At 34.3% G+C, this 26441-nt stretch overlaps 1 protein-coding gene across 2 annotated transcripts in view; it reads left to right on the top strand.

Moving 5' to 3' along the window:
• The window catches only part of LCP1 (lymphocyte cytosolic protein 1), a 102136-nt gene that overhangs the window by 48594 nt on the left and 27101 nt on the right, over positions 1-26441 (top strand). For both annotated transcript variants that reach the window (XM_031961914.1, XM_031961913.1), the window contains exons 2-5: positions 20501-20588; positions 21583-21746; positions 22226-22355; positions 22835-22967. In XM_031961914.1, coding sequence (XP_031817774.1) covers positions 20525-20588; positions 21583-21746; positions 22226-22355; positions 22835-22967 — 491 coding nt within the window. In that variant the 5' untranslated portion in view covers positions 20501-20524. The remainder of the gene's footprint in view (positions 1-20500; positions 20589-21582; positions 21747-22225; positions 22356-22834; positions 22968-26441) is intronic.

Genomic DNA, 26441 nt, shown 5'->3' with positions numbered 1-26441 from the left:
CTCCCACCTCAGGAGCAATCTACTCTCTGACTGAGACTTAGTGGTCTCTTTAAGAAGATAACCTAAGGGAAGGTTAGGCTTCCATCTAAGCCTAAGGCATTATTTACTCATTTCTTTTATTAGCCTCACTTCCTCCTTAGAGTGAATGTGAATGAGGAATGAAAGATAATTTCAGGATTTGGCACTTGTATGACTGAGAAGTTGGTATTATCTTCAGCAATAATAGGGAAATTCAGAAGAGAGAAAAGTTTTGGGAGAAAGATAATGAATTCTATTTTGGACAAAATAAATTTAAGATACCTGTGAGACATCTAGTTCAAGATGTCTAAAAGTCAATTGGTCATGGGAGATTGGAATTCAGCAGAGTGGTTAGGACTGGAATTGGGCATCTGTACTGACATGATAAACTGAATCTTTTGGAGCTGGTATTATATATCAAATTAAATTATGTATAAAACCTTTGTTGACTTGTCTCATCCAATGATGTGAAAATATAATCCTTAACAAGATTTCTTAGAGGAAACTCTCAAGAAAATTTAAAGATAAAAAGCAACAGTTTTGTACAAAATGGCAAGGAAAGCAAATAATAGCAAATGGCAAAAGCTTGAAAGAAGCACCTGGGAGAGGGTCTTACTATTCTTCCTATGATCTACTCCCTCTGGGAGTACTTTCACTAGGTGAGTTGCAGTCCAACTTAAAAGGTCCATTTGTTGCTACCATAGTTTCTCCCAGTCCCATCAGCCTTAAATCAATCCATTTTCCCCATAGCTATCATCTAGGCCATGGGTTCTTCACCTTTTTTTTGAGTGTTGTGGATAACTTTAGCAATCTGGGGAAGGTGATGAACTCCTCAAAATTATCTTTTAAGATAATTTAAAGGAATGCTAAATTTCATTTGGGGGTTAATGGAAATAAAGATGTAATTGCTTTTCCCATTCAGGTTTATGGGCCCCAGCTTAAGAAACTCTGATCTAATTTTAAACTTTTCAGATTTACAGATGATTTTGAGGCCCACACAGTTTTCCAAGGCCCCTCAGTGTGAGAAGGAAGACTAAAAACCTGGGTCTTCCAACTGCCAATGAAGTGCTCATTCAACTATACCTTTTCAATGCAGTGTTTTTACTGTATAAATGAGCAGGAGAAGAAAAGTGAGAAAGTTGAATGCAAGGAAGTTACAAAATTATATGAGTTAAAATAACATTTTAGTTATAAAAGGACAGACCTGATATGTTCAGGATCTAATTTAGAATTTATTCTATTTCAGCTTTACTGAATATCAACTGTGAACCTTCTGGATCTCCTTGACGGCATGGTCCATACCACATTTATAAACATATACACACATATATATATACATATATACATATGTAGTATGTGTGTATGTACATATATGTATATGTGTGTACACAATATTATGAGTAAATAAGATATTAGTACATATAAGTTTTCAGCATAATGACTGAGAAAATTAGAAGCCCCTTCAGGAACATCCTAAGAATGCTGTTCTTGATCAAGGGTTTAATTCTCCTTCCTTAAAATTCTTACTTCCACCATCATCAATAATATTGGCAGTTATTTTTTGCCAAATTGCTTACAAAATAAGGCCTCAGAGTTATTTTAGGTGAATAAGGGAATTAAACAAGTTTTATCAGTAATGTTAGATTCAACTGTACTTGTTCATTCACTTAAATAGAAAATATAAGAAGGAAAGGATATTTCTTTGAACTATATCTTTGATCCAGATTAAATAGACTTGAAGGTTTTAGTAGCAGAGGGAGACTTGAAAGTTAAAGACATCGGAAACTATCATATTTATGGTATCATAATGACAAATAAGATGTAGGAGCCACACAATGATGAATTTGAGATCCTTAATATATACATATGCACATGTTCATTCCCAATTCAGTTTTATTGGGAGATTTTATGTCAATTTATAAAAGTGTATCTTTTTTTCTGGCTGGAAGAGAAGTTCATTGAATAATTTATTATTTGTTAAAGCATCTGCCATAATTGCTGTGGAATTGTAGTCCACAAAGATTATAATAACAATAGTAGGCCTTTGCATGTGGACTCTATTTTTATTTTTACTTTTTTCAAGTCACTTTCACATCTCTTCTTTCATTTTTCCTTAAAATATGCTGTGAACTATGACTTTGATGACTTAAATGAAAACAGCTACAAGTAATATTTTCATTAATGTTTTTTCTTTTTAATTTTGTATTTTAAAAAAAATTTACGATGAAAACTTAATTCATGTTTTTAATTTGAGCTTTACAATCCTACTCGTGGTTACTTTGTAATAACTCAATAACCTGTTCTTGCTAGACTGAAACAAGTCTTTCTATCTATTCCTGCTTTATTGTTGCCAAAACAGGACAGAGAGACATATATAATTAACTCCTAGGTAATCCAATAAATAATCCAAATAATTTTGGATTACTTTTCTCTAAACTGAAAAATTCACAGTAAAAATCTTAGGCTAATATTCCCTTACCATCTAGCATCCTTCCATTGATTATTGGTTGAGCAAATGGTACCAATTTTCTGTACCTATTTCAATGAATTATGGATTTTTACATCTTTAAAAGTCTAAAACCAAAACAGATAATTGGAATCCAGTTATTTAGCTAAATTATATCAGTATATGTGAACAATTCTACATATTTTTTTCTCTTGACTTTATTTTCTCAAGTCAAACATGCGATAGATATAAATTCTTTACAGCTCATAGGAAAAGATAAAGCCATTTTCAGCTCATTCTCCCCCATTTCCACTACCATTCTTGTGGAGTAGAGGGGACCTTGGGTTTTTGAAGGCTAAGTCACCAGAATGGAAGTTCTGGCATACCGTAATGAACTGGAAAAGCTTTTGTGTAAGCCGGTGACATCTGTTCTCTAAATAATGGGATCATAAAGTTTATTAAGGCACTTTATAGAAGAGGATGGCCATTAATTTTTTTCTGTCTCATGACACTAACTGGTATTAAGGTAAGAATGAGTTTCACCGAGGTATCTGCTATGCCTAGGAAAAAGACTATCCATACCCATTGAATCTTTACACATGCACACACACATGTCTACACACGTCTAAGAAGTTAAAATGTTATAATTCTGAATTATAAGTGAAAACTGGGAAATCACCACCTAGTGATCTCAGAAACCTTCTTCCATCACAACTCTGAATTCTTAGTCACCCATCATCATAGATGGGATTTCTCTGCTACTCTCCTTATTTCTTTTCTGATGTATCTTCCTTTAAAAAAGTTGTCCCCATTGTTTTCAATAGGTCAATAGTAGGAATTATGTTCCTTTTCTCAGCAATTCATAATTGTGTGTAGCATAGAAGATAATATAAAAGGCAGCTGAGAAGCAGGTGTATATTCTCTGCCCCCCAGTCACAGAATCTTTCACGAGATTACTTTTTAATCTCCCTTTTGTGTTTATTTCCTAGATTCGCGCTGGATAGGCAAGAAAGCCCTGGACTAATTATTTGCCATTTTGTTATTCCTCTTAATTTTAAGTAGCAGTTGGATATGTTGGTTTCTGTAAGGTTTGTTAATCTAGTTAGTTAATCTAATAATATCTAATATGAAGTAGGATAAATTGTATTATGATAAAGTTAAGCACATGGGATGAATATATCTAGCTTGTGCTTTTAGTTGAAAAGAATTTCTGGTTTTATGTTTGTCAAACTAAACAATGTTATGTGGCTTTTACCTTATGTATATCTTACACTTGTTATTCATGTCAGTATGATGAAACTGGAAAGGGACTGAATTTGGAGCCAAAGTACCTGAGTTTGCCTCCCAGCTTGGCTATTTATTCCCTCTGTTCCTTTGGGCAAATCATCATTTCTCTAGATTTCAATAAGATGAGATGGTTGCACTAAGTGAGCCCCTAGGTCTCAATTTGTCTTAACTCCATGATTGTATTGCTGCCTTGGGGGTCTGTGGCCGATTATATCAGTTACAGTTCATACCCTACCCTTGTCCGGACTTGCATGGTGCAAATTCTATTACCTTTACAAAAACAACAATTCAAAGTGAAAGTCCTCTGATAATAAGTCCTAATAAAAATTTTCAGGTTTTTCATAACATTTCAAGGTTTATGAAGCATTTCCCTTCATAATAGTTCTGTGAAATAGATAGTAAAAGGATTATTATCCTTGTTTTATAGTGAGGAAACAGAGGCTCAAAAAGTGAAATGTGTGCTGGGTTTGGTGCCATTTATCTATATCCTCAGTCTTCCCCAATTGCTGGGTTCTAGTTATTGGTACTCACCCATATCCCCAACAATTGAGGAAGGCAGAGGCTGGTTGTTTTAGGGGGTTCAAGAGTTCTGAGCTTTAGTATCCTATACCATTTGAGTGTCTGTACTGTCTGGTATCAATGTAGTGAGTCCCTAAGCATGGTGGGAAATTGTGGGGAAAGGGGAGGATGTTTAAGAAAAAGCCAATTGACCTAGATCAGAAAATAGATTATCTGTGCTTCTGTGCTCATGAGTAGTGGTGTTAGACCATGAAGAGTCCTTGCATTTCTAGCCTAAGTGATATTTGGAGAGGCAATGTTTAAAAAAAAAAAAGTTTTAACTTCTTTAAAAGATAGAGCTAAGTGTCTGTTAGACCCAAATTTTTTCTCACTTCAAGTGCAGTCAAAATACAATTCCTTCTCTTTGTACAAAATTTAGTACACTTGCCTTCTTATTTTATCCAATTCTCTGGTTGGGATAAGTCTTATATTCATCAAATTCATCAAATACCTTCCTTGGCCAGAAAAGTAAGCAGAGCTATAGTGCTGAGGTGTTCTTGAGCTGAACACAAATTAAGCATTATTCTCAAGAAGAAAAACTAATATAATTAGTTTTGCTCTCCAAGTTAACAATAATTAGTTGAGTATAAATGCTAGAAAAGACAGAAATTACATAATGTCAAATGAGAGCAGTAATTCATATAATTTTAACTCCAAACTTGCATGTAAAAAGACATCTAATCATATACACATTCAGGTATAATATTTATATTATCATCATCATCTCTGACATTCTTAAGGCCCTTTCCAGTTGTAAATCTAGTATCCTGTGATCAGTTATTAGTTAAGTACTCAATGCTGATAGGTCTAAAATTGAAGTTAACCACATACTACGCCATGTATGGAACCCATCCTCAATGAGCTTTCCTTTGAAAGTAGTGTCTCACTTTTGTGTCTCACCTTTAGAATGAGCTTAGTTGTAGGAATCACATTTGTGAGATCTGGGACAGAGGAGTTACGAGAAAAACAAACTATTTTATACTTCTGGCCATCAATCCACTGTTATTTACTGTCACTATTATTGGATAAATAAATGTAGGTATCTTGAAATTTTTCAAAGGGAAAGGGATATGTTTTAAGTGTGAATGGAAAAACAAATGAAGTTTAGCATTATTAGTGCAAATCTTTTGCATTAAAATTATTTTATTGAAGATTTGAGCAGTATTGTTAGGAAGTCACTCTGACTAGCTAAAAAGAGGATGGTTCTTAAAGAACTTCAGTTGTTTTTTCTCCCGGAAGGAAGCACTGAAATGCTAAATTGAGGAACTAGCAAAGCCACAGTTTTGTGGTGGTAGCATTGATTCTTCTTTTAGTCCAGCACAAGCTACAAGGTTTCTCTCATTATTTTCTTCCTGTTCTTGCCTGGCTGAGCTAAAGGGAAAAAAAGAGAACCCTTTCTGTGTGGATAACATAAAGACACTAAATTCAGTAGACAAATGAATTATGCATGTGATCTTCAATCTCACTAAGAACTTGCCTTTCCCTGTCTTCTATTTGCATGCTGGAGAGAAGAGTGGAAAATTACAATGCTTTGTATTCAGGGTGCCTATCACTTGATCCCCTAATTCAGGCACCTCTGATAGGATTTTCCTGTGATCTCTTTCCAAATGCCTTAAAGGAAGTGGACCACAATCATAGTTGCATAAAATTTACATATGATTCACCTACTTGTCATTTCTCAAGACAGATTGGGGTTCAAATGACATTATTGCTGCCTTAAAAGTCTGGCACATCTTGATTTCTGTCTTTTCCAGCATTGATAGTGATCTGTTGGTCCACAATACTGACACACCAGACCTTGGCAAGGGAAAGAAGAAAAAACTCTTGGTAATAAGAAAGATGAGCATAGCATGATTTTCCTAATGGAGGAAGCTATGTTATATAGAGCATGCAAAATGAGTTTGAGCAGAATACAGATAGGAAAGAGGTTTGCATTGCTAAATAACTCTCTTTCCTTTAAAAAATACAAGGTGACATTTCATTGCTAATGACAGTACTCACTAAATACTTTGGAAAGTCCCCCTTTGAATTTGCTCACCTCTCAATGGACTTTTAGGCTTTCTTTTTTTGTCATTGGATTATCTTCAGACTTCTGTTATCACTCCTTCCCCAAAGACTATTAAAACCTCTGGGAAATGATGTGACAGGCTTCCTTTCCATTGCTTATCAATTCAGAATCACTTGCTACACATTACGCATCTAATAGAAATATTACTTAAGCTCTTATTTTGTCAGTTTCTTTCATTTCCTGGTATGTTGTCTTGACTCCAAGATTTGCTTCTCCTTCCTACTTGACTATTTCTGTCAAAGGCTTGCCTTTTATCTTGTTGGCCATGTTCAAAATCTTGTCTTTGACTCTTCCTTCTACAGCTTTCATCTGTAGTCATCAATTCTTCTTCATTCAATCCCCACCCCTCTATTCTCACATTAAAAAGGAAAACATGCTTTTAAAAAAAAAATCAACAAAAAAACATACACCCCAGGATAGGCTGTTATTCTCCCTGATTTACTATTATAATTTTTATAGCATTTCTTCCCACCTCCACTCTTTATCTTGCACCTATCCCTCCTCATAACTGCTAGGTTCAATGTCATTAGTTGACATGGTCATATCACCTTTTTTGCTTAAAATATCTAATAAGTTTTGAGCTAGGGGAGGAAGGTTTCCTGTGTACTACATATACAATTATATTTTATAGATTGTGTATATATGTCATATCCCCCTACTAGACTGAAGCACAGGGTGATATTTTTTTCTAAACATTAGCATTGTTTTGAATACTTCATTTACAAAAAGTACTAAATAAAAATTTGTTGACTTGAATTGTTCTTGTATAATATTTGTCTTTGTGGCTATAATCTATTATAAATTACAAATTCCAAAAGAAAAGATTAAGGCCTGTTGAGTTTGCTTTGGAAAACATGAAAGCCCCATGGACCAAATGCTTTTTAACAGTAACAATCTGAACAGTCTTTTCAAATTAAACTTCTCATTTATTACAATGTGGTCTCTAATCTTTATTGATCTAGCTTTGCAAAGGATTCTAAGATTATTTTAGGGATATACTAGTCTGTAAAGCAGTCCTGAAAAAAAAAAGTCCAAGAAAAGAATTTTGTGATGCACAATATTTTAAGAGAAAATTCTATATGTAAGCATTAGGTTACTTGACATTTTGCCCCCTTGATATACAATACAACCATTTGACAGTAAATATCAACCAAATAAGCTATGACTCCCTGAGTCCTGTCTCTAAGAGTTTTCTAACAGCTCTGAAGGAGGGAATGTGAATCAGCAGTTAAAAGTCAAGGTGAAAGCCATCAAATTGGTACAAATTTTACCATTTCAAAGTGTACCGTTTTATTTTAGTTCTTGAGATGAATACATGAAAACATTAGTGTATCTGATCCTCTTGATAATGAGATCAAATAAAGAAAAAATTAAATTAAAAATTGTAGTAACTACTTGTAAAAAGATGGTTCCTTTTTTTTTTTTTTAAATTCAAACTTTAGGTATGACACATATACAGGAAATTATCAGTTAGGAGGGAATGGTAGCAACTTTTGAAAGAGTCAACAGAACTAGTACCCCATGCTTCTCAGTACTAAGAGTAATAGCTAATGTTAACTAGTGTTTGCATATTGCTTTAAATTTGCAAAACAATTTGTATATATTATTTCAGTTGAGCCTCACTTTATGATGTAGTCCCATTTTACAAATCTAACATCTTGGATTTTTAAATTTACTTATCTTTTGAGGTTACTAGATAGAATTGATGACCTCACTACCAGTTTAGTGTCCTTTCCCTCAGAATTTCTACACTCTCACAGCGTCTGGCTCCATTTCCTCAGCTGTTGCAAGGTACTTTCCACATTTGGGGCTCAGGGTAGATTAGGTCAGGTTCCCATAACCATTCCACAGAAAATAGGTCAGAAAATAGAGAAGTGGTTGGGTCCTAATTGTTGCTACTACCCTATTAGCTAAACTCTTAGAAAATAAATTGTCAACAACTCTGAAGAAGGTATATTTTAAAAAGTACTGACAGCTAAAATGAGGGGAAAAGCAAAGCTAAAACTAGAATGTAACTACTCTAAGGAACCATAAAATGCAAGTTTTCACCTAAAGCACCTAGACTTAACTGTCAGGCAGTTCCTATTTGAATCTATGCATTATTGCATGAGTCACAATGATAGTAGTTAGTTCCCCCAGAGTTTGTCCAGACTGTTAGCATAATTTCACAAGTAAAACTGTGAACATTATTATTCATATGGAGCTCGCAAGGTACACAGGATGGCACTGACCTTGATCTGTTAGATTGTGAGATAGGCAAGTTGAATTCTCTCAGAAATTTATCTCCTGTTCATACATTCTCCAAAATGCTTACAAAATATATGAAAGAAATGAGATCCCCAGGATATATGATGAAGAGTATTTTAAGAATATTGAAATGCTATGTGGGGAGAAAGGAAAGAGATAAGAGGGTTTCTCTTTGAAAAAAAAATTACATTTATACTACTCTGCTATTGAGGTATTTATTTATTCACTCCCAAGATGGGAATAATTGCACCAATTTTTCTTAAATAATCTCCTTAGTATCTAACCTTGTGCCAAAGGTTTTTCTATTTTTCCTTAAATATTAAATGGCTCCCACATTCTTCACATTTTAATTTAAGTCCAAGAGAGAGAAGGTCTTAAGATTTATCTTCCTGGATTTACCACAAACTCATTTTGGGACCATGGGCAAAACATTTCATTTCTCAGTGCCTTCATTTATAATCTCTAAAGTGGGATCATAATACTTGCTTTCTCTCCATTTCATGGAATTAAATTCCCCCCAAAGAGGAATGCCACATAAATTTATAAATGCTGACTAACAAAGATAGAAAAAGGGTGATCCCAGTGAAAATTTATCAAAGAGGGGCAATGGGGACATTTATAGTAGTTATGGTGGTGAACTAAATATAAAAAGTCACATAATAAATCAATTAGAGAAATAAGGGAAAATTACTTTTTCAAATTTATGAAAAAGTGAAAATTTAATAACTAAGCAAAAGTGGAGGACACATAAGATAAAATGGATCATTCTGATGATGTAAAATTAAAAAGATTTTACACACAAAAAAATAGAATGTGTTAAAAATTAGAAGGAAAACAAATAATTGGGGAGAAATCTTTGTAAAAGATTCTCTATAAAAATTTCATTTTCAACATCCATAACTAACTGAGTCAAATTTATAAGATAAAAATGCATGTCCTAAAAGATAAATGGTAAAAGCATATGAATAGAAAATTTGAACCTTTCTTCATGATCCCAAGTCCTGTCTATAACATTTCTAACAACTGGTTATCTGACCTCTGTTTGAAGATCTTCAGTAAATGGACATTAGTTTCCTGTTCTGTTTGTGGATCATGCTTAATTGTTAGGTAATTTTTCCTTATATTGGCTCAAAGTTCACCACAATCCATAATTTCTCCATAGTTTTACAGAGTCAAGTAAAATAAATCTAGGTCCTCTTGAACCAATATTTTCAAATATTTGAAGACGTTCATCATTTATAAATCCAGCTACTTCCTCTATTCTCTGATCCTTAGCTTTGTCCTTTCTCCCAGTTCTTTCATCCAGTCTTTCCATATTTTCAGCCACTTCATTATGCTGATTATGCTCTTCTAGACATTCCTCTGGCTTCTCAATGTCCCTTCTAAGATATATTGCCTAGAACTGCACACAATAATAGAGATGTATTCTGACCATGACATTTTTGTCTATTATATTAGATTTCAGGGGTCCATGAATTTGGTTGAAAAAAAATTACATCTTTATATTCATTAACCTTTAACTGAAACTTAGCATTTCTTTTAATCATGAATTAAGACAAATTCTCAAAAGTTTCCATGGGCTACACCTTTTTGCCAAAAGCATCATACACATAAAAGATTAAGAACCCCTGTTCTGGATATTATGGTTTTATTAATGAAATTTATGATTAAAGTAATTTTTAATGATGATGACAACAATAATAATGCAGACTATTACCAATAATAATAAGTTAGTATTTTTATAGTACTTTAAAATTTCCAAGGCATTGTACAAATATCTCACCCTCAGAATGATCCTTGGCAGTAGGTAATGTTATTCTCCTAATTTTATATATCAGTAAAACTGAGACAAACAGATTATAATACTTGCCCGGGATCATATAGATATTAAGTGTCTGAAGTCAAATTTGAAATCAGATCTTCTCGACTCCAAATCCAAATCTTTATGCACTGTGCCACCTAGTGCTTAGACTGCCACATCACACTGCTGAGTCAGTGAGTTTGTGGTCCACTAGCACCTCTAGATCATTTTCACATTAGCTGTTTTCTAGTTATATTTCCCTATCCTGTTATAATAAAGAACACTTTGATAAAGATGATATGGAGCTTCTGAAGGAGGGAAGTGCAATGGTCTGACCTGTACTTTAAGAAAATCACTTTGGCAACTAGGAAATGATATGAAAATAAATGAAATTAATTTTGAATATGTGAAAAGAGGGGAGGGAAGAGAATTGAACAAGGAGACCACTTAGGACACCATTGTGCTTCTGATGTATAGAGGTCATGAGGGCTTGAACTAAAAAGTAAAGTCTTAAATAAAGAGGAAACTAATGAGGAAGATGTGGACATAGAGTAGATAAGATTTGACAATGTCTTAGATATCTGGGATGAGGGAAAGTGGGAGGCCTAGAATAACTGGAAGTTTGTAAAGCTAGCTACATGCACAATTGATAAACTGAACTCAAGTGCAGAAACTTTTCAGTCTCTCCTTATGATTTTCTCCACCATGCCAGTGGAGACACAAGGAGTGGTGGTTGTTGAAGGCTCACTAGAGAGGTCAGTCAAGGCCCAGAAAGGAAGAACTGCTCTTAAGCTTCTCGGCCTACTGGTTCGGATCTTCAGAACTACCCTCCCAAAACCTAGGAGTCCAGAGCATTATCTTGTATTCCTAAAACACAAAGTGAGCCAAGCAAGAACTGACAGGAGCAATTTGCAGAGAAGTTTTCTAGTGCCAAGAAGAAAAATCTGTATAAAAAAATAAGTGGAAAGACTGCTGGATTTGGAGGTGCAGGTCTTGGGTTTGAATCCTGGTTTTCCCTCTCATTTGTATGAGTTTAGGCAACTCACTATTTCTCTGGGCTTACATTTCCACATTTGTAAAATAGGAGAAATAGACTAAATGGGCTTTTAAGTTCCCCCTGTAGTTCTAAATCTGTTTCTCTAATAGTTAGAATCCCTCTTTCACATACTTTCTCACAATAGCATTTGGATCAATGATAGTGGGTGATGTAGCACACTGCCTAGCATTTAGTTGATTGCTTGGTTGTTGTCCTCCATTCTTGAAGAGTATCAAAATGACATCACCATGTTAAAGTCAAATTAGTATGTCCAACTAAATAGACCATTATGAGCTTAGAATGTTCTACCATAGGTCAGATACAAATAGTCTCTATGAACAGGGTGTTCACCTAAATGTTTTTGCATCTCACATTTCTTCTGCGCTACTTCAATTCTGCTTTGCTCATAGAGCACATAGTAGGCTCTTAATAAATGATTTGTCAGCTTGGTGAGGAACATGGAAGAGAATAGTCTTCAGAGAGATGTTGATATTTAAGCTTGAAAGTGCTATACCTAAGAACAGGCAGCATGGGTCATGTAAGAGCTGCAGTAGTTGTGCACAAGCAGGTATCAATCTCCCTTTTGCATGGAGGCAAGCCCCCAGAAAAGTCTGCCTTGTGGTCTAGCTCATCCTGTATAGTCAGCACACTTACGCTATTTTTAGTCTAACTCCCCCTCTGTTATCCCCTCCCCATTTCCACAATCAAGTTCAGCTCTCTCAGTACAACCCTTTTGGCTGACATTGCTATTCTGAGCACTGAAGGAGACATGGCTTATAACATCTAAAAAGCATTAGAGTCACAGCTTCTTCCAACCTCATTTAGATCATCAGGCTGTGAAAGGGCAAGCAGTCCCTGGGTTAATTTCAGTACAAATCTTAACTAAGGACATATGACCCATATTTCTCAGGTTATAGGTGTTTTTACCTTCCTCTATAGGGACAGGAGTGGGGTGAAGATTAAAAATTATCTGTGTACTGGCAAAGCATGGAATGCAAAGAGAGAGTTTGAAATATTAACCAGGTTGGCACTTGATCTCTCCACAATCTGGCTATCTTTCCAACTCTTTTATTACTCCTTTCCTATGCTCACTTGGTTAGTTGTTTCCCTATATCAGTTATTCTGCCCTTATCTGCCTCTGAACAACCATCTTCCATGGCTGTACTGACTCCTCATTTCTATTGAAAGCTTTCTCTTTGTCCAAGACCCAACTCAGCTCAGGAAGTCAATAAATATTAAGTGCCTACTATGTGCCAGGTATTGTGCTCAATGCTTGAGGAATAACAACAACAACAAAAAGAAAAGAAAAGAAAAAACAACACCACCATCCTTGCCTTCAAGGAGTTTACAATCTAATGAGAGACACAACACACAAAAGGAAGTTGAAAATCAGGAGACTAAGCCTGAGAAGCTCTTCTCTGATGTCTAGTTAGAGAAGCTTCAGAAGCAGAGTATAATGACATGTGAGTTCCAAGACTGATGTACTGTTTAGCAGATGAAGAGGTTCTTGTATGGAGCATGGAGCTGCATTGCCACCTCCTCCATGAAGCCTTCTCTGCTGTCTTCCTCTTCCTATTTCTTTTTAATACTTTATTTGTATTCCTCCCTTACTCTTATCATACTCCACTTTGTATTTTATCCTTATACTAATCATGGCTGTTTCTTGGCAATCCTATTGGCTTTCTTCCTTGGCCACAATAAGTCTGAAGTCCGGAAGTTCAAATCCAATCTCAGATAATAATTGTGAATATCAGCACCTACATCCCAGGTTTTTTGTGTGAACAAGTGTAATATTTGCAAAGGGCTTAGCCCAGTATTTGGCATATAGAGATACTATATAATGTTAGCTATTATTATTAGTTATTGTCTTTGGTACCCTTTCCCCTTTTAATAGAGATTTATTACAAATTTGAATTTCATAAAATAGACGTGTTAAGATTTAACTTCAATTTAACAAGAATTTAGAGAATTTCAAGTTTGCTCCAAAATTATAATGAGCTTTTAAAAGTTATTATTGGTAGAACTGAGAATGTCATAGAGTCCTATTACTTAAAAATCAGCAAGAATGAGCACAAAAAATATTTTTATGCCCATATATGAATCCTAGTTTTCATATGGCTACTTGATTTATCTTAACATGATTCAATGATTGTACCTCCTCTTCTCTACCTCAGTTCACCACCCCTATCACACAGTTAAATATATGAGGTACACATTATGCCCACATGCATACTTAGAATATGGAAGAACTATGAGTTAATTATTTTATAATTAAATTTTCATTGCTTTTTTTAAAGAAAACAATTTAATTTTAAGTTATATTAATAATTGCACTTAATATTTAAAGAACTTGACTGAAAAGTCTAGAATGGTCAAGTCAGCAGGCATTTGTGAAGCATCTACTATGCGCCATGCACTGTGCTAAATTCAGGAAGTACAAATATGAACAAAAGAGTCCTACCCCCTCAAGGAACTTGCAATTTAAAAAGGGGGGAAAATACATAAAAGGAATCTGATGGGTGGGACAGGAGAAAAGATATTAATACTGACACATGATAGACAAAGTCAGAAGAGCGAATTAGAAATGGCAGGTCTGAATGGTTTCCTTAAAAATGGAGGAATTAGCCAATCAGGGAAAAGGGCTTCAGGTCAGAGTGTACTTGCATTGTAAGAGGTCTAGAAGTGAAATAAAATTCCAGATGAGGGGATTTCTTTGACATTCTAGAGAAAGTCCAGAGACCCAGGAGTTTTCTACTTGTGAAAGTAAAGACGTGGCTGGGTAGGCAAGGGATTTTTAAAAACCAGAATAAAACAAAGAAAACGGTTCAGACAACAACAGACAGCACACAAAGAGAGGCTAAATAAACCTCATTTATTTAACCAAGAAAAAAGAGGGGAAACAGTGGCAGAATTCAGATATATGATGGATTTGTGTTTGAATTACAGGGAACAGTTTCTACTGTTCCACTGAGAAAAGCACAAGAGAAGATAAGTTTTAGATGCAGTAGAAAGAATTTAGGTTACACACCAGGGATGTGATACACTGGGATGTATTACCAAGGGAGGATGTAGCATATCCTTATTTAGAAAATTTTAATAAAATGGTAGAAAGCTCTCTTTCTGGGACAGTTTGAGTGCCTGGAAGCAGGGAATGGACTAGATTGGTATTTCCCAAACAAATGTGTGGTAACACAGGAGGCTATCAGATCTCACACTCTGCTGATGTTCTAAATGGATCAGAGGTATGCTGGCCCACTTACTGTTGCTCTTGTTTCCTGTGTACATGCCTTACCCTAGGTAGCCTAGTGAATCTGAGATACAAGATTTGCAGTTGTTTTGGTACTTCTTCAGAGAGACCTATACTGGATGAGCCCTAATTCTGTACTGATCCCTAAAATAGGCAACTCTTTTTGAGGAAGGAGGACTCAGTCAGAATTCACTTCTGGGCATATTCACTTATCACCTCTGAAATTCAATGTCATTCTAATCTCTCTGGATTTGTCCTCAAAGTGGTTGTTTATTTTTAAAATTAATTTTATTGGCACATTTTGTTTTTATATAACCCTGCATTGTCCAATATGTCCTTCCCCTTACCCACTCTTGAGTGTTATCCCTTATACCAGAGAATTAAAAAGGAGAAAAAAAGTAATCAAAAAGGTTTAACAACACTAACCAATACATCAATACAGTTTGACATTATCTGTAATGTTCTATACCTGTAATTTTCCTCTTTTAAGAAAGAAGAAAATAACTTTCTTATATATCTTTTTTGAGGCCAACCTTGGTCATTGCAATTTCATATAATTTATATTTAATTGTTTTATTGTAATTATTACCATTTACACTGCGGTAGTCAGTGTGCATATTATTTTGCTGGTTTAGCTTCATTATTTAGCTTTAAGTTCCTATAGGTCTTCTCAAACATTCATTACAACTTTTATCTTTTCTTACAGAGTGTAATATTCCATTCTATTCATGTGTTGCTACTTGTTTAGCCATTCCCCAATTGATGAGCATCTATTTTGTTTTCAAGTTCTTTGTTCCTATAAAAAGCACTTTTAGAAATACAATATATTGATGTTATTTCATTGAGTACCTTAGGGCATAAGGCTGCTATTGGAAAGTCTAAGTCAAAGAACATGAACATTTTAGTTAATTTCTTCACAAAATTCCTAAATAGCTTTCTAGACTAGTTGGGCCAATTTCAAGCTCTAAAATCTGTGCATAAATGTGTCCATCTTTCCACAACCCCTCTGGTATTGACCATTCCTGTCTTTTATCATCTTTATCAATTTGTTCTGTGTGAGGTAAAAATTCAAAGGTGTTTCAATATAATTCTCTCTTCCAATCATTAATTATTGTGTATTTAGAAATATTTCTACTGAGTAAAGACTTTATATTTCTAAAATTATGTAATTTTGTACTAACTTTATTATTTGACATGTTTTATCTTGGGTTTTTTTAAAACCTGGTCTTTTTTTCTTATGTGTCTTCATATTTGCTAAGATAAGTAGCAAGTCAATAAATATAAATTAAATACCAGGCAGTTTCTACACTGAAATCAATCAATGAACATTTATTAAGAACTTACTCCATGTTAGACACTGCCAAGCACTGGGGACACAAAGAAAGGTAAAGTCCTGCTCTTATGCCCCATTTTAAAGTGTTCTCAAATATCATATATGGTAGCAGAGCACAAGCTAGTTTCATGGAAGTATAGGAGTAAGAATTTTAACTCTTGAGGACCTTAGAAATCCTCTTCAACTTCCTAATTAAGAGAATTCCCCAAAGACTCACAAGCAAAACAGCTTTGAGTATAGACCAGGAGAACTCACATAAACCATATTACTCATAGTTCTTTAAAGTTTGCAAGCATTTTGTGTAAGGAGTTTATCTAAAAATCATTTTAGAGAAATTTATCACCAAATGAATTAAGACATTGAATCATTTTGAGGGGGTCATAATAATTCATGAAACCATCTACTAAGGGGTAGAGCACTTAATTTCTGAACTTATGCTTCTTTCCTAACCACCCCCCTCAACTTGCCTACTACTATTGAAGAAATTGTCATTCTCCCCTTCATCCAAGATCAAAATCTAATTGTTATCCTTAACTCTTCACTCTTCATCTCCCAAATCCATTCCATTTAAAAGGCTATTGATTTTACTTTGACAACTTCTCTTATATATGTTCCCTTTTCTACTTTGACATTGCTATTATATTGGTATAAACACCTTATATTTGGACTATTTCAGTAATGTGCTGATTGGTCTCCCTTCCTTGTCTCTCCCCACTCCAGTCCATACTTTAATCAACTGTCAAAGTGATATTCCTAAAGTCATCTGACCACTCAATAAATTCCAGTGGTTCCCTAGAACTAAAAATCTTTTGACATTCAAAGCCCTTCACAACCCTCTTGTTTCCATCTTTTTACACTTTACTACCTTCCACATACTCTTATGATCCAGTAACGGTAGCCTATGTACTGTTTCCCCTCTCCCCCAAGACAACATTTCTCCATAGGATGTCCCCTATGCCTGGGAATCTCTCTTCACCTCTATCCCCTGACTTTTCTCTCTACAAGTCCCAGGTAAAATATCATCTTCTACAAAAAACAAAACAAGACAAAAAAACTTTTCCTGGTTCTCCTAAATGTTAATGCCTTCTTTTATTATCTACAATTTATCTTGTATATATCTTTTTTGTACATGGTTGTTTGCATACTGTCTCTTCCATTAGACTACAAGCTCCCTAAAAGCAGGGACAGTGAGTTTTTTGTTTGTTTTTTTTTTCTTTTAATAATTTTGGCTTTCTTTGTATTCTCAAATTATAGCACAGTGCCTGGTACATAGTAAATTCTTAATATTGATTTGTTTAACTCGACTATTAAAATCATTCTCTCATAATAGTGAATTTTCTTGCAGTCCCTCTCTTTGGTTACTCTAGATATATTAATGTTGTTATATATTACTACATTTTTTAAAAATGAAGTTGAGTAATATCTCACTGAATTTATATAAGAATCTGAATTCTTTGATCTCTGAACCATATTGTGGGAGAAGTATGCCTACCTGATAATTGATCAGCTTATGAAATTATTCAACCAAATTGAAAGAAGAATTGGTCACCAAAATGCATAATCCCAAAATCAACTGCAGTAACTTGTTTTAGAAATATTTTTATTTTTTTCATCTTTAATCCCCCTGATCACTTTCTTTTTCTTTTCCTGTTCTCTGCATAGGCACCAACCTCTAACATTTTCTATCAAACTATTTTTCTTTATTTTTCAAGCTACTTATAGAAAATAAAGTTTACATTTTAATAATTACTTTGACATTTCTCTTTCTCTTAGCCCTTTTCTCTTTTTATAAGCTCTATTTCTTATAATGTTTCTTTCCCTCTTGATGAGTAAATCCCAGATTTGTTTATCTTGAGCCCGAAAATCTCTTGACTTAGACTAAATTAAGTCATAGAATTATAGAATGCTAGGCCTATGGAATGATGGATGAACTTTATTGCTCTTGGATATTTTGTTTTATTAATGTTTCTAAATACTATTTTTAAAACTGTGTAATTTTTAAAAATTGATATATATACTCTGTGATTAAATGCCTTAGAATATCACATTTGTCAATAATCAATGATAATTTAATTTGGTGCCTTTATTTTATTAACAATTAATTTATTACATAAATAAAATGAAGTCTGCATACAAATACAATCAAACCTGACAGATAAATGATTTGAGATTTTTGCCCTTAAAATTTATCTTGTAGACAGGGTTTCAGAAGTTTGGTTCTAAATTTGCTGCAGATCTTAAAAATGGCTCTTGGCCAGAATATGATTAGAAGTTTTTTTCATAAAAGTGAAGAGATAATGCAGGAGCAACTGACCACAACTAAAGATATCACATTAGTTCAAAGAGAACCTGTTTCATCAGTTCTCTTTCAGTGCTCCAAATTCCTTGAACCCCTTTGATTATGTGTGTGCTTTTATTTTTATTTCTTCTCATCATTTGTTACTTTCCTGCTGTGCCAGCAGTGCATACAATGATAACCTTATGGATTAAACTTTGTGGTCTTAATGGCATTGCCATTTCCTGTACCTTTAATAAGGGTGTAATTTCATGAATTCACTTTTCCAGGTAAGCACAATGAAGATGCTATGTATAGTGCTTGATATTTGCTGCTAGCCCTATAGATACATTTCTTAGAAACGAACTCAGCTAACGATATTCAATCTAATTACTTCCACTTCCTGCTTCATTGCTTCTGCAAAACTATGTCATTTGCACATTCAGTTTATTTAGATGAGAGATGTGCTTCTCTTTTATGAAGCATAATAGCTTATTTAATGGTAAATCCAATTCTTACTCTGCTTCCCTCAGCAATAGGTCCATTTACAAACCCTAGTCTAGCATCTCCTTGAGACTTGAAAAGGGATCATAGGGGACTCTGCTGATACTAGGTCCAACTGATGCTGATGAGCAACTCTATTGCCCATACACAGTCCTGAGTTACAGTTTCAGGACAGAGAATGCTGGTCATCAGTAACAAGGTAGTAGGAGTCGTAGTTACAATTCCAAGGCCAAAAAGAGCACTAGAATCTACAGTGACAGGGGAACAGGTGAACTAGTTACAGTTGCAGGGATAGGAGAATGCTAATGCCTGTGGCTGTTTGAGCGCTTCCTGGGTAAAGACCAGAGAACAAACCAAGGAACAGTTTCCAAACCTCTCCTAGGATAACACATAGAAGCACTAAAAACTTGCAGACCTTGAAAACTAGCTCAAGTCTGACTCTTAGGCCAGTCCTCCCTATTCCTAGGTAAGCAGAATTTAACTTTAAGTTCAAAATCAAGAAATAAGCTGGAAAAATGAGCAAACAACAAATAAAAGAACTTGGAAGACTAAGACATAAATCATAAATCAGACCAGACTACAGTGTGAAGAAAACTACCAACAAAACTTCAAAGGAAAATGCTAATTGTATCCAAACCCAACAAGAATTCACTTTTCACATATTATCTTTTATTAAATATATTGTATACTTGCCTTATATCCTTCATTATAACCATTTTTGGTCAGGAACTATATTTTGTTGTTCTTCATATCCCTTTGTGCCTTGCAGATGTTTTTTAATAACTATTAAATTCATGTGTGTCATATGAAATAGGTTTCAAAACTTTTGAAATTACAGAATCATATTTAAAAGGAAAATATCTAGAGATTACTAATCAAGTGGTCAAACCTAAATGATGTATTTGGGATATATCTAGATAAATATATTATCAATGAATGTGTGCATCATAAACTCACAATTTTAATTTAATTGACTTTAGAATACACAACAGTATGTATAAATGTAACGCATGCACACAAATATATGTGTGTATATATACATATATTACATGGTAATGAAGCAAAATCTATAATAGTTTGTATACAACAATACCATATTAAACATCTAAAATAATATTTTAAAATTAAGTAAAAATAACTCTGAATATGGAAATTCTGAGGTTATAATAATATTCATTTATTTTCTTTTTATGTTGTATCATATCAGGATAATAGCAAAACAAAATGATAAAGTTTCTGGCTAAGGGTAAATTTCTGGCTTTCATCGTTCCCCTTTTAGTATTATCATTTATTAAATTTAGCATCAATTATGATATTACAGGTTAAAATCAGAATATAATTTGGAGACAGAAGAAGAGAATAAAACAGATACCTTACCTTTTATTTCATTCTGTTCCTCCACCCTATGGTTAGGCTTAAAAGTAAATAGATTGGGCAGAGGAGGTATAAAGTGCAATTAAGCATTTATTCCAGACATGTGATGAGGGTTTCCATTGTTGAACCAATTGCCTTTGAAAGTCTGAAAGATTTTGTGAAGATAGAGGAACATGATGCTTTATAAGTTATCAGATATATTCCTTGATATATATGTGGCATATTTTTATAGTCTATCTTACAAGGTCATATTTGTTGTACATATGTTTATGTATATATTACATATGAGTTTCTTTGTTTTTGTAGTTTGACTACTTAAAGCAGTAAAAAATGGCTAGAGGATCAGTATCCGAGGAAGAAATGGCAGACCTCAGAGAAGCTTTTTCCAAAGTTGGTGAGTAGTATTGGTATGAAGACATTTTGGGGGGGGGTCTAATATTGCATACTTCTCTTTACTCAATTTTACTCAATTACCTTCGTCAAAATTGGTGAAATATGGGCACAGTAGAAGAGCTTAGAAAAAGAAAAAGCAGTGGGAATGGTTAGGAGCTGAAGATGCCAATTCCCAAGAAGAAATTATATTTAAAGTCTCTTTCCCCTCTGCCTAAACTAATATCCTCCTTCTTCTCCCTAAATCCATTTTCATCATGAGCAATCTCCCAATTCTTGGTTCTTTCAGACCTTACTTAGCTTTTGTTGTTTCTCCTGACTTTCTATTACTGGCATCCATTCCCTTTCCCCCATTTTTCCCTTCTACCTAATAACAGTCATTTTGTATTCCTTTCAGCTTTAGAAAAAAGAATCCCTTTGGTTGACTATTTTCTTATTAGTTCTAGATCTCTCCTGTCTCTCTTTCCAGAATCCTTACCTCTGACTCTTTAAGAGTTTCAACTTCCTCACTCTGGAGGTAGGACCTATTGTTCCTTCACTTCCCAGAAGTGTCTAGCATGAAATCTTGTCAGTGACAGTATGATATACCTTTTGATTGATAGCTGCAGTGTTTTGTTGAGCTTTTTTGTTGAGACCTTTTTATTGTGGCACACACAGATCCTGGGGTGATTGTCTCTAATACCGTCACTCCTCATTTCCCATGCATTCTCTCACACCGGGTATTCTTGGTTGTATTGGCCATTGAACATTAGGAAGGCAGCATGATATGAGACAGCATGGTATAGTAGAAAGAACTCTAAATTTGGCATCAGAACACCTAGGATTTCTCACTTTTTAGCTGTGTATTTTGGGACAAATCAATGGGGAAAGTAATAATTGCCTAAACAACTCTTATAGGATCATTGTAAGGCTCAATGAAGTAACATGTGTAAAGTGCTTGATAATGATAATGGGTTACCACTACAAATACTAACATGTCTGTTATTTATTAATTACAGATACAGATGGCAATGGATACATCAGCTGTAATGAACTGAATGACCTTTTCAAGGCAGCTTGCTTGCCTTTACCTGGATACAGAATAAGGGAAATCACAGAAAATCTGATGGCAACTGGAGATCTAAACCATGATGGTCGGATCAGCTTTGATGAGTTTATTTCTGTGAGTATGAAAATAAAAGTTGCAAAATGACATTTTCAACATAGAGCTTTTAATCCCAAGGGTCATTAGTATAAGTATTTCCTTGATGAAAAGATTCTTCTACATCTTAGTAGTCAGTCTTCATGGCTTGTTATGGTAAAAGATGTTAAGAAGGTTAATGACTGATCTTCTGGTGATGAGCCTTTCTGCACTTGGATAGAGTGACTTCTGAATGATGCAGTCTTCCCCTGGGCTCATACTTGAATCTTTCCAGCTTGATATTACCTACAAAGGCTTGTGGTCCTCTTGGTAGTACCAGGAAGACAGAATTACCTTGTACTACTCCCCATGAGCCATCAGAATAGGGTTTTAGTGGAGGGTTTTTGATGTGTAGCCAGAGCAAATATGGTTTTCATACTACAGCAATATTCTTTTTTTTTCCCCAAAAAGTTTCCTGGTTATGTCTTGAACTTCTCTAAAAAGGCATATTGTTTTCACAGATGTTTCATGGGTTAAAAAGCACAGACGTTGCCAAGACCTTCAGAAAAGCCATTAATAAAAAAGAAGGAATTTGTGCCATTGGTGGTACCTCAGAACAATCCAGTGTTGGGACACAACATTCCTATTCAGGTAAATGTATAATGCTTACTAATAGAAGAGAAAGATTGCATCATTAATATCCATTTTACCTCAAAATCCCCCATGAATTAACCTATTTGGGGGAATGACTAAAAAAAAAAACAGAGATTTTGGCTTACCCATGATCACAACTCCCAAGAAGACTAGAAAGAGTCCCAAAGATTCTTCCTATAAGTTTTAGACCATATTCCTTCTTCTGTGCCAGAAGCAATATTTATTTTCTCCCACTAAATGTACTTATTGAATATTTGTTTGCTTTTGAGTCTGTTTCCAAAGTATATTGTAACTCTGGGTAAACAGAGATATTATGGCTGTTTACAAAAAACACTGAAGGTTTTAGAAGGTAGCAGGGAGAGGGTCTAGATGAACTAGATTTGTTCCAGGTCTGACATTCGGAGACCATAGTGACCTCTGTTGTTTATATTGAAGTATGGCTTTACAAATGGATAAATGTAATCATTGACTTGCAGAGGAAGAAAAGTATGCCTTTGTTAACTGGATAAACAAAGCCCTGGAAAATGATCCTGATTGTAAGCATGTCCTCCCTATGGATCCAAACACAGATGACCTTTTTACTGCTGTTGGAGATGGCATCGTCCTATGGTAAATAATACTTCCTCATTAGTTTCTAAAATGTTTATATAATTATAAATACATACATACATGTATGCACATACATATATACATAAACCTGAATGTACTTATCACACACATATAATCATATACATAAGTTATATAACATTTATCTGAATGTATGCGTGTGGTGTTTTTTAGTTTATGAAATAACTTTTTTATTGTTTTAACCCCATGCATGGCAGTTTCGTGAAAGCATAGTATTCTGTTGATTCCTTTCCCCTAATCATTGGTTGATAGCTCAGGGAGTCTAAACTAATTTTTAAAAAAGGCTAAACCAAATATAATTAGCAAGGTAAAATCAGTGAGGAAAAAAAAAAGATATGATGTGTATTATGGCCAAAATGAAAAGAATTTGTATGTAATCTGCTATTTTGTGTCATCTAAACATTACCTAATATTGGCTAATAGAAATAAAAGATGGGAAATTATAATTGCAGAGTCATTTGGGCATTGCATCTCTCAACTTTGAATATGTCCTGTTATTAGAGTGAAGGAACTCAACCTTATGGCTGAAATAGAATTTTTGTATTGTACATAAATGGGCACATGATCTCTAAATGAATGATCAAGCTACTGAGAGAAAACAATAATTCACAAAGTATGGGCAGTTTATCCCAGCACACATCTGACCAAAACTTGCCTGACATGCTGATTCATAACAGCCAAAAAGTATATTCTTATATTTGATAGTCTCAATCTTCTTGGAGACCTGATTTCTGTTATTGGTACCACCAATTTTCCAGATGCCTCAGGACAAAGTCTAGTTATTTTTTGACTCTTGTTATCTTCTACTTTCACATCCAATCCATTGGTCACCAACTTTTGTGATTGTTCCTTTGATATATTTCTCATTTTTTTTTCTTCTGCTCTATCTTATGGTTCTGTGCTAAGCCAATGACTGTAAACTTCTTAGGCTTAAACAGAGCCTTTGGGATCATTACTTTGTCTAGTTTCTCTCCTTGTGCAGAAATCTCCTTTAGTATATCCCTGGGAGATGGTCATGAATCCTTACCTCAGCCATTTCCACTCCAGTCCAGTGTAGCATATTGGAATCAACATTAAATTTAGAATTAGAGGCCTTGAATTTCTATTTTGTCACTTACTATACTTGTGATATTGGGCAAGTTAACGGGCCTCAATATCCTCATAAATAAATGAGATTAATCTATGATACTATGATTCTGTAAGGAACTCATGACATCTGAGAACTACATAATATTGGAACTTATCAATTCACATATTCTTTCAATCATATTCTAACTAATCTCTGTCTCCAGTCTCTCTCTAATCCATTTTGGGGATCAGTACCAGATTCTTTTCCCTAAAACATCACTTTGACCTGTCCCTTTTCCTGGTTAGAAACATTCAATAACTTCCCTATAGAATCAAGTTCAAATTCTGAACTTCTTAGATTAGTATTCAAGGACTTCCACAACCTGACCTCAATCTATCTTTTTAATCTAATTTCCCACACATTTTAAATCACTTATTACAAATTACCATTGTATTCTGTAATATATCATAAATATATTCTATAATATTTATAATAAGTTATAACTATGTTCTATCCTTTGAAAACATGTTTCTCATTCCTGGCTATTTGTTTTAGTCAATTCTATTAACTCCACTTGTACAATGCCCTATACCATTCTTTCCACAACATTGGTCTGAATGTATGCTTCATTTTCTCTTGCCCCAATCCATACCCCAAATCTGCCTAGTATGAGACCCACATATACCTATATGTTCTTCTCTTCCAATGGAATGTAAGTTGTCAAGACTATTGGTATAATCTTCTGGGCTGGCTTCTCTAATATAGCTACTCTATGATTCTTTACTAAATTGAAACTCTTTTTTGTACCCTTTTCCCAGCAGGATTATAGACATAGTTCTGGTGAGAGATTGTGAGTCAGAAGAAACCAGCAATCATAGAATCATAGATCTAGAACTAGAAAGTACTTCAATCTAGTCTAAATCTCTCATTTTACAAATGAAGAAACTGAAAAATCAAATGTAGAATTTGAATCAAGCTCCTTCAATTCTTTGTCAATGAGCTTTGCACTAGAACATACTGCCTCCCACCTCCAACATTTAGTAGTTATGCATTCGTGATCAACCAACAATCAAGCATTTTTGAATTTTTTTAAAGGAGAAAATTGTCCCTGCCCCTAAGGAACTGACATTCTAAAGGGGTGGGAGGGAAGGAGAGAAGAGCTAGCTGGAGAGAGAAAGACAACCAAATAATAGTATATAATTAATATCAGATAGATAGAAAATAGATTTGAGATCACTTTATCAATGTAACCTTTTTCAGCCTCAGATTGCTTTTCTATAAAATGGGAATAATAATACCTGTAAAGTTTAATGCTTTTTTTTTGAAGATCAGATCAGATAAAGTATATAAAGTGCTTTGCAAACCTTAAAATGCTGCATAAATACCAGGTAACTATTGTTAATACCTGACTTGGAGTCAGGAATATCTGAGTTCAAATTTGATCTCTGACAATTATTAGCTGGTGACTCTGGCCAAGCCAGTTAACCTCTCTCTGCTTCAATTTCCTTTTGTGCAAAATTAGGATAATAGCATCTACCTCCTAGGATTGATGTGAAGATAAAATAAGATTATATTTATAAAGCATTTTGCTATATTAAAGATAACTACTATTATTTAGTGATAATAATATTAAATAATTTTATATTTTTCTTGCCTAAAATATTGTTTTAACATTAGAAGTACAAGGTTATGGTGATTGAAAACAATCAACCAAATAATGTTTTTCCTTTCATTACTTCTCTCAACAAACTTTAATGCTCCTATTTTGAACAATATGCAGGTGAAGCTGATGCCCTTTTCCAGGACAGAAACATGTAGACTAACTAGCTTTCTCTACTGGCTTTCTTTGTGAAGAAATGACCTTCACTGAAATGACTAAGGAAATGAAGAAGCAATGAAATTTATTTTGGAGCTTGCTCAACATTTGTTGCTATTTGTTGTTCAGTCATTTTCAACTATATCTGTGTATTGGGAGTTGAGAAAACCCTGACTTGGGGTTTTCTTAGCAAAGATTCTAGAGTGGTTTGCCATTTCCTTTTCTGGCTCATTTTACAAACAAGGAAACTGAGGCAGACAGAGTTACACAGATTGTATCTGAGGATAGCTTTGAACTCTGATCTTTCAGAGTCTTTCTGACTGCAGATCCAGCACCCTATCTATCCCCTGCGCCACCTAACAGTCTCTTCAGTTTTTGTTGCTGTGCTAAGAAAATGTGTATATATACACCACAAAATGTCTTTGCTTCTTCAGTCCCTCTTCAAAAATATTACTGTATTCAGCTTCGCTCCTTCATATATATTAAGCCTTTATTGAGTTTTCTTGAATCAAAATTAATCCTCTTTGGTTTCACATTTAAATTATGGGAAACATAGATTAGAAAGAAAAAA

Source organism: Sarcophilus harrisii, chromosome 3 (genome assembly GCF_902635505.1).
Source record: "Sarcophilus harrisii chromosome 3, mSarHar1.11, whole genome shotgun sequence".
Classification (NCBI taxonomy): domain Eukaryota; kingdom Metazoa; phylum Chordata; class Mammalia; order Dasyuromorphia; family Dasyuridae; genus Sarcophilus; species Sarcophilus harrisii.
This window is presented reverse-complemented; position numbering and strand designations above follow the sequence as displayed.